We start from the raw sequence: 9,581 nt of genomic DNA on the forward strand, positions 1-9,581 counted from the left end.
TGTAGACATTAAGGACAAAGAGTGGGGAAGTTTTTAATCATATGGATGGCATTTGGATTTAAATTAAAATAAAATGAAATAAAATTAAGATTCCAGATTTAAAATGAAGCCACAAAGGACAATGATTTGTCCAGGAGCATTTTGAGGCAGAAATGAAAGGAAAGGTAGCAAACACAGAGAAAGAAACAGAGAAAATAGCTCTGAATAAAATGTAAAAAGACTTTCAAATACCAAAAATGATTTCATAGAATTAAAGGAAAGCATTAGAAATGTGCATGAAGAAACAAGAAAGACCTCAGCATTAATATTTAGACTTGGACAAGACTAAGACTTTTCCTTAAACAGATATTTCCTGTTTATTTTATTTCAGAAAATAAAAGTTAAGTCTAACCTCACAGATGTCAGAGAACTCACAAAATTAACCGCATAAGGTCATATTTTGGCATAATAGATAGAAAATTTACTTAAATGATGCATTTTGTCAACATTACACTACAGGTCCACAGAGTACTTCACACTGCAGTAACTGAGCTATCACTGTCAAAAGGTTCCTCTGTGGAACAGTGGAGTGGAACGCGGGGGCAAACACCAATTTTGGGCTACTTTTTTGACAGTGAGAGCTCAGTTACTGCAGTGTAACTCCACACCAGATGGTGGCGGTAAAGCGTCTATTCTATGTTTTTAAACAACGATAAAAAAAAAAACCCAAAGGAGAAGTGGAAATACGGAGTAACCTAAAAATCAAACTGGATCTGGTTGAGTTGTTGCGAATGGAATCAGGAAGTAAAAGTTATCAGGCCTTATTTCAGTTTTTAAAAGAGGGGAACCTGTTTGGCAGGATTTGAGAATTTTTTTTTTGTCGTCGTTCCAGACCATACTCCATACCAGTTGGTGGCGGTAATGCACCTTTCAATTGTTTGCCAACCGCCAATATAACTGTAAGAAAGAAGAAGAAGAAGAAGAGGAAATACGGGTAGGCAGTAGTGGAAGGAGATTCTGCGAGGGCTCTATATTATTTGTGTACTGTGCACATATATTTTGCTATGGATTCACAGCCCCCGACACGGCCATGGGAAAGGCGGATTCCTGGCTCAGTTGGTGCACCTTTAAATTACAGGTGAGCGAATTTCGGAGGGGCTGCAGTCGCGAGAAGTCCCTCGTGTTTACAGCTGCAGCTGCTCGCAGTTGAAATGCTAAAGTTGTCGCTGTCACTTCGTGCAGGAGTTGTTAGACGACAGTTGACATTTTGTTTTAATAATTGACACGATGGTGAAAATTATTGCAAAACGATGAGTCGTGTTTGCGATTGTAAGAGTAATTGGTTGCCATTAAAAATGCCCCAAAAACAAAAACGGCAACTAATTATTTATCTGCACAGCCGTATAAGTGGCTAACTGCTAGTTTGGTCCTCTGAGGCCGTGTCCTAGGCAGTGCGTCTCGCTAGATTTCTCTCTCTTCTGTTGATTGAGCGTTTTTGTTTGTTTGTTTTGTTGCAATTCTGGTTAACAAGTGAAATTAATAAAAGCCCCAGAAATATTTGAATTGCATTTTTGTTTGTTCTGTAGTTGTTAACAGTCAATTCAGAAGAAAATGTAGCTGCTGTCTTCCTGTTGCTGTTTGCCAACAAACTCAGTTCCTTCGCCCGATAATTTCCTGCAGAAAATGCATATAGAGATATAGCCTCTGCAGAGCGTCTAGGGTCTGGCCCGGGGCCTCCTGGTTGTCCATGCTTGGAACGCCTCACCTAGGAGGCGTCCTTGCCAGATACCTAAATCGTCTCATCTGCCTCTCTTCAGTGTGAAGGAATAGCAGTTCTACGCTGAGCCCCTTTCGAGTAACTGAACTCTTCACCCTGTCTTTAAGGGAGAGGCCAGCCACCCTTAGAGAAGCTCTTGTTTTTTTTGGTTTTTTTCCATTTGTCAGTCCTCTGCTCACCTGTTCCCAAACTCGTAAACAAGACCCAGAGAAGATTAAACTCCTCCGCTTGCTGCTGCAAGTCATATTTTTTTAATTGTCTTATTATTATATTCGGATAATTATAAAAATATATGTACAACAGTTTGTTTATGCTGTCCGCTGGCATTTGTGTATATACAGCAGTATTCTCAAACAAGCAATAGTGAACACACCAGTGTGAGGCAAATTCCACAATCACAGTTCAATCAGTCCCCCCCCCACCTGACACTTTTTTCCACTTTAAGGGGGGAAATGGAATTAAATCTGCACACATCTTTATCTTTTTTGGACATATCAACATATCAGAATCAGAATCAGAATACTTTATTGATCCCTGGGGGAAATTATTTTTTGTTACAGTGCTCCATTTTAAACCAACATTAAGACAAGACAGACAATACACTAACTAAGAATAGTACAATATATACATATATATACATACATACATACATAAGTCACTTATAAATAAATATTTGGAAAAGAAACATGTGTAGCTGTAGCAGCAAACAGTGTGTTAAGTGGATGCGTTGTACAGGGAGATGGCCACAGGCAGGAATGATTTCCTGTGTCGTTCAGTGGTGCTTTTCAGTAATCTCAGTCTCTCACTGAACGAGCTCCTGTGACTGACCAACATGTCATGGAGTGGGTGGGAGGTGTTATCCAACATTGTCTTTATCTTGGACAGCATCCGCCTCTCCGACACCACCTTGAGGGAGTCCAGCTCCATCCCCACAACATTGCTGGCCTTACGGATCAGTTTATTAAGTCTGTTGGCATCTGCGACCCTCAGCCTGCTCCCCCAGCATGCAACAGCATAGAGGATCGCACTGGCCACCACAGACTCATAGAAAATCCTCAGCATTTTCTGGCAGATGTTGAAGGACCTCAGTCGCCTCAAAAAATAGAGACGACTCTGGCCCTTCCTGTAAAGTGCTGTGGTGTTTTTAGCCCAGTCCAGTTTATTGTCAATGTGTACTCCAAGGTATTTATAGTCCTCCACAATGTCAACACTGACCCCCTGGATTGAAACAGGGGTCAAGTGTTTCCTGGTCTTCCTGAAGTCCACGATCAGTTCCTTGGTCTTTGCCACGTTGAGCTGCAGATGATTCTGCTCACACCACGTGACAAAGGAGTCGACCACAGCCCGGTACTCTGTCTCATCATCCCTGCTGATGCATCCAACCACCGCAGAGTCATCAGAAAACTTCTGAAGATGGCAGGTCTCTGTGCAGTGGCTGAAGTCTGTGGTGTAGAGGGTGAAGAGGAAGGGGGAGAGGACAGTCCCCTGTGGTGCCCCTGTGTTGCTAATCACCTTGTCAGACACACACTGTGGGAGACGTACATATTGTGGTCTTCCTGTCAGGTAATCAACAATCCAGGACACCAGAGAAGCATCCACCTGCATCGCTGCTAACTTATCACCCAGGAGGGTCGGCCTGATGGTGTTGAAAGCACTGGAAAAGTCAAAAAACATGACCCTCACAGTGCTCGCCGGCTGGTCCAGATGGGTGTAGACACGATTGAGCAGGTAGATGATGGCGTCCTCTGTTCCGAGACGAGGCTGATAAGCGAACTGAAGGGGATCCAGATGTGGTCTTACTATGGGTCGCAGCTGGTCCAGGATGAGCCTTTCCAGGGTCTTCATGATGTGGGAGGTCAGTGCCACGGGCCTGTAATCCTGGGGGCCACTGGGACGAGGCGTCTTTGGTACAGGGACGAGGCATGATGTCTTCCACATCACCGGGACCCTCTGCAGACTCAGACTCAGCATAAACAGTTTATGAAAGACTCCACACAGCTGGGGGGCACAGGCCTTGAGGACAAGGGGACTCACTCCGTCTGGTCCAGCAGACTTGCCTGAGTGAAGTCTCCTCATTTGCATCTCAACCTGGTATTGAGTGAAGGTGATGGGTGGGGGAGGGGTGTCAGGAATCTCACAGGAGGCAACATGTGAAGAGAGAGGCTGGCACAGTGGTGTGGCTCTGGATTCCAGGCTGACTGCAGGTGAGGTTGTGGGGGTGGGAGCAGACACTGTGGTGTCGAATCTATTGAAAAACAGATTCAACTCGTCGGCTCTATTCTCACCTCCCTCAGCTCCCCTGCTGTTGGTTGGCCTGAATCCAGTGATGGTCTTCATGCCCCTCCACACCTCTCTCATGCTGTTCTGCTGGAGTTTCCACTCCAGCTTCCTCCTGTAATTGTCCTTAGCCTCTCTGATCTTGTCCTTTAGTAACACCTGGATCTTCCTCACCTCCTCTTTGTTGCCCCCTCTGAAAGCCCTCTTCTTGTTGTTGAGGAGGGCTTTGATGTCCTTAGTCACCCACGGCTTGTTATTTGGGTAACAATGAACAGTCTGAGCTGGAACAATGGAGTCGGTGCAGAAAGTTATGTAGTCTGTGATACACTCAGTAAGCCCATTGATGTCCTCGGCGTGAGGCTCACAGAGTGTTTCCCAGTCGGTCACCTCGAAACAGCCCTGTAGTTCCGCTATTGCCTCCTCTGACCACCTCCTAACAGTCCTGGTGGTCACAGGTTCCCTCCTCACAATTGGCACATAGCGGGGGGTGAGGTGAATCAGGTTATGATCTGACCTACCAAGTGGGGGGAGGGAGGAGGAGCTGTATGCATCCTTGACGTTAGCATACAGTAAGTCTAAAGTTTTCTCTCCCCTGGTGGGACAGTCCACATATTGTTTGAATGTTGGTAGTGTATTGTCCAGTGATACATGGTTGAAGTCACCCGAGATCACAATAAAGGCACTCGGGTGCTGAGTCTGTAGCCGAGCTATGGCAGAGTGGATAGTGTCACATGCAGCTGTGGGGTTAGCAGAGGGGGGAACATAAACAGCCACCAAGATGACGTGAGAGAATTCCCTGGGTAAATAATACGGCCTGAGTCCAACAGCACACAGTTCAGTGTCCGGGCAACAAATCCTTTCTTTGATTGTTATGTTGGCAGGGTTACACCACCGGTTGTTAACTAAAACAGCAAGCCCACCTCCTTTACGCTTACCGCTAGCGATGCTGTCCCTGTCCGCCCGAACAGTGTGGAAGCCTTCCACGGAAGCATTCTCATCGGGAATGACCTGGTGCAGCCATGATTCGGTGAAACACATCAGGCTACACTCTCGGTATTCCCTCTGACTCCGTACCAGTGCTGAGAGCTCGTCGATTTTACTTGCCTTTTAAGGTTAAGAGAATATGGTCATCAGATTGGAGAAGCTGAACAATCAGAGCTGTGATAATGATATTTGAGGTGTGTTGACTGGTTCATAACGTCAGCTCACATGAGAAAACATCCCATGCTAAAAGTTGCCGGTAGCTGCTGGTTGATGGTGAGCGGCACTGTGAATTTACTGTGTATTTTCCACAGTCTGTACAGATGAAGAGTAGCAGAGCTGGAGATGAGACGGGAGGAAGAGTTGACTCAATTCAATTACAGTTTATGTATATAGCATTAATCACTAGTGATGGGCAGATGAAGCCCCATGAAGCACTGAAGCTTTTCATCCAATTGGTTCACCCCAACGCGAAGCTTCATGAAGCTTCATTTGCTCTAGCAGGACACCTACTGGACGTAAAAATAATAGCTGGCATGAATTTGAAGAGTGTGGCATTTTGCACACAGCCTGTAAATGTCAACAACAAAAGGAGTGTGCAAAACATGTATATTGTAGTGATGGCAGTATACTGTGTATATTTATAGTGGCAGTATGGGAAATGATTATTTGGAAATGCTTGAAATGGAAATGATCATTTACTGTGAGGTGAGGTGTGGTTGGGGTGTGGACAGTGGTTGTGCTTTTGTAACGTTGAGGTATGGACAGCTACACACTGAGGCTTTGAGCCTCAGTCCTGCCTGTTCACATTTTATTCTGTAAAAACTAAATTTTCACTGCTTTTATGACCTTTTTAGTGGGGAGAACATAGCTGGGATTTAATGATTTAACAAATCTTTTGAATCCTTTGTCCTCCACAATGCTAAATGGCTGGGAGTCCTCAATCACCATGCTGACCAGGTCTTCATCTATTTGAGATTGTTCTCCTGAGGAAAGACAATAAAGATAAAGCACAAATATAAATATCACACACGTAACTTATAACAGCTGTATAATATTGTTATATCATTTAGTAACATTACTGCATCCTATATTATCATTGCATTTGATGGCTCACCTGGTCTTGCTCCACAATCGGTGTCCCCCTTATTCTCATGCAAAGCTCTGTAGTGCCTAAGCATGGATGAGGTGTTGTTGTTATATCCCAGCTCCCTGGCACATAGCAAACACTTCACCTTGTACAAAAGTCAAGACAGCTCAACATAAATTGTATTGCACCATCAGTATCATGAAAATACATCTTCTGTAGAAATTTACATACCTTGTTGGGAGGAATAAGATCAAAATGTTCCCACACAGGGGAGGACATCCTCCTCTTCTTAGCTGGCTCCATTCTCTCCTGACTTTCTCTCCTCACTCTCATAAACCTCCAAACGGTCTCCAAACTCTCACTAACCGCAACTCTCCATCAAACACCCACATTTTTGAATGAAGTCTGAGGGGTTTATATCGCTGTCATATCTCGCGGCAAAGTTCGAACCACTTCATGAACCAGTCACGTGGTACAGCCGGGCAGCGAGGCTTCGGACGTCATCATTTTCAGCTCCTCCCATAAATGAAGCAAGCCTCGATACGCGCTTCGCGGAAACGCCCCCTCCATTACTCGACACACGCTCCGAAGCCTCGATACAGAACGTCCCATCACTATTAATCACAACAACAGTCACCTCAAGACACTTTATACGGCAAGGTGGAGGCCCTATTGTAATACAGAGAAAACTAAATGATCAAAACAACCCTTTTGAGCGAGCACTTGGTGACTGTGGGAAGGAAAAACACCATTTTAACTGGAAGAAACTTCCAGCAGAACCAGGTATAGGGAGGGGCAGCCTCTGAGGACTGGTTGGGGTTGAGGGGAGGGAGAAAGGACAAAGGACACGCTGTGGAAGAGAGCCACTCTATAGAATAGAATAATCCTTTAATTGTCCCACAAGGGGTAATTTGGTTGTAACAGCAGCCAGAAAGACACATATACAAACAAACAGTACACAGGACAGAAACGTACACAATTTTTCTTACATATTTACATATTTGAGCTGTTGAGCAGTTTGTGGACTGTGGTTTAGCTTGACTCCATGACGTTTCTGAACTAATGCTTTGCTCAATTAATGTTGCAATGAATTATGGGTGGATTTTACTGATATTCTATCTTTATGTTGTCACCAAACAGATCTACAGATTTGGGACTAGCTAGAGGCTCCTCCACCTCTGCTGGCCCTTCTGTCCTGCCCAGGATGGCGCCCCCGGTGCCCCCTCGTCAGGTCCAGCAGTCCTACCGTCCATCCTACAGCTCCTTCTCCCAATCTTACAGCCCCTATGGGAGCTCCATCTATGGTGGCTACAGTCCTTACAGCTACGGCTATGGTGGAGGCTATGGTAGCGGCTATGGTGGCGGCTACAGCCTGGGAGGATACAGACACACACCTCACCTTGAAGACGTCCCCCCCAGCAGGTTTGTGCAGCAGGCAGAAGAAAGTAGCCGCGGTGCCTTTGAGTCCATCGAGAGCATCGTCCATGCGTTTGCTTCAATAAGCATGATGATGGACGCCACCTTTTCTGCGCTACATAACGGTTTCCGTGCCGTACTGGAAGTAGTCAACCACGTCACACGACTGCGCGTGCACCTCACCCGGGTTTTGTCAAAGTTTGCTCTGGTGCGCACATTGCACTACTTGTACCGCTTGGTGCAGAAGCTGCTCGGGCGGAGGCTAGACCCTGAGGTCGAAGCCCTGTGGCCCAACCCCAGTGAGGCCACTGGTATGAGATCATCCAGAGAGATGGAGGACCAGGCAGTTAAATCCTGGCCCATCTTAATGTTTTTTGCTCTAGTCTTGGGTGTACCCTACCTTATCTGGAAGCTGAGCTCCACTGCTGACTCTGAAATCAAAGGTAAGGCTTGCAGATGGAACAGCAAGCACTCACATATTCATAAAGATACATTTTGTTTTGTTGTTTGCAATACACATGTAAAGATGAGTCTGCTTGTATGACATCATGTGCCTTTCTGTAACTCTGTGGCAAATAAATTGGGTATCATAGCTCCATATGCCATTAGTCACTTTACAACTGACAGTACAAAGCAAGTGGACTTGTTTTTAATTAAAACAAGTTAAAATTATGAATGTCTTTAATTCGGTTTCCTTGCTTGATTTAGACACTAACTGGGCAAGTGGGGAGGACGACCACGTGGTGGCCAGAGCAGAATATGATTTTACAGCTGCTTCTCAGGAGGAGCTTTCTATGCAAGCTGGAGAGATGCTCAACCTCGCTCCTAAAGGTGATGAGCTTTTTACTGGCTGCGGGACATTTGATTCTGAGTGCTTTGACCAAAAACCTTCTATTTTTGTTTTCCTTATCTTGGGAATAACAGATGAGGGCTCTTCTTTTGTGTGAGCGTGCACCATGTTTACAACTATCACAGTGTTTTCCTCTTCCTCGTGTGTAGAGCTACAGCCCCGTGTGCGTGGCTGGCTCCTGGCCAGTGTGGACGGTGAGACCACAGGGCTCATCCCAGCCAACTACGTTAAGATCCTCGGCAAGAGGAGAGGCCGCCGGGCCGCAGATATGGAGAGGCTCGCTCAGGCCCAGCGGGCGAACACACAGGAACCCCAAACAAGCTTGGCTGCACAAATGCAGACAACTGGAGCCCAAGGCTTTACCCCGGACCCCGCCTCTGCCTCTGCCTCAGCCTCTTCTTCTGCCTCGGCTTCCTCAGAGGACCTTCTGGAGTCAGCGTACAGGGAAACACCTGCTTCATTCAATCAGGGATCATCCACCTCCACCATGCCCTCCAACACACCACTTAACATCCCTGAAAAGACTGATCCATGATCTTTGTGTCCATAAATGTTCATTCATAACAGCGGTTTGCTCAGTGTGTAACTCTGGAGCTTAACTAATAATCTGCTGTTAGTTCATATTTTGGGGTGGTGGACAATCCACAGACCTCATTAGGAACTGTTAAAGTAATTTTCGATTCAATTTTTTTTAACGCAGTATGGACCTTCTTATTACTTGCCAAGAATTGTTTCCATGCACAAGGCTCACTGCGTCTGAAAATCTGAGCTGAATTTTTATTTTTAAACTCAAAGCTTTTACAAAAATAAACAAATGAGTATTCTAAAATGTGTTTTTAGGCGCACTGGCACATTATGTGTACAAGGACAGTGTAAGAACACAGTTAAGGTGTTTTGTTTGATCATGTGATCACATTTTGTTTTGACCCTCACATGTTTGGGTTTCTGTATAGTTTTCTGTGACGTTAATTTGATCTATTCAGAATAAGAAAGGGGCGAATTTTGCACATTTTCAACAGTTACCATTCAGAAATTTTTGGAATATTTAATATGATTATTATGAAAATAAATAATTTAAAAATCGTTTTTGTCCATTGTGCTATAAGGTATCAAGTGACAATGTTAGAAATTTTGTCAAGATTTTCAATTTCAAAACTTGGACCTAACTGTTTAGTTTATGCTAATTTAAATGACATATTAGTATAATATAA

The 9,581-nt window shown here is 44.9% G+C and overlaps 2 protein-coding genes across 2 annotated transcripts; one reads left to right on the forward strand and one right to left on the reverse strand.

The window, feature by feature from the left end:
• The first annotated feature begins 818 nt into the window (after window positions 1-818).
• pex13 (peroxisomal biogenesis factor 13) lies at window positions 819-9,426 on the forward strand. Its single transcript, XM_085428943.1, has 4 exons — window positions 819-1,117; window positions 7,245-7,963; window positions 8,229-8,351; window positions 8,520-9,426. The coding sequence occupies exons 1-4, from the start codon at window positions 1,044-1,046 to the stop codon at window positions 8,903-8,905; spliced, it is 1,302 nt and encodes a 433-aa protein (XP_085285069.1). The 5' UTR covers window positions 819-1,043; the 3' UTR covers window positions 8,906-9,426.
• LOC146656070 (uncharacterized) lies at window positions 5,840-7,203 on the reverse strand. The gene is made up of 3 exons (XM_085428815.1): window positions 6,336-7,203; window positions 6,132-6,249; window positions 5,840-6,000 (listed from the first exon to the last, which is right to left on the reverse strand). The coding sequence occupies exons 1-3, from the start codon at window positions 6,435-6,437 to the stop codon at window positions 5,840-5,842; spliced, it is 381 nt and encodes a 126-aa protein (XP_085284941.1). The 5' UTR covers window positions 6,438-7,203.
• Window positions 9,427-9,581: the final 155 nt, after the last annotated feature.

Source organism: Rhamphochromis longiceps, linkage group LG13 (assembly GCF_057381845.1).
Source record: "Rhamphochromis longiceps isolate RC_006_pf linkage group LG13, R_longiceps_female_GT1.1, whole genome shotgun sequence".
Lineage (NCBI taxonomy): Eukaryota > Metazoa > Chordata > Actinopteri > Cichliformes > Cichlidae > Rhamphochromis > Rhamphochromis longiceps.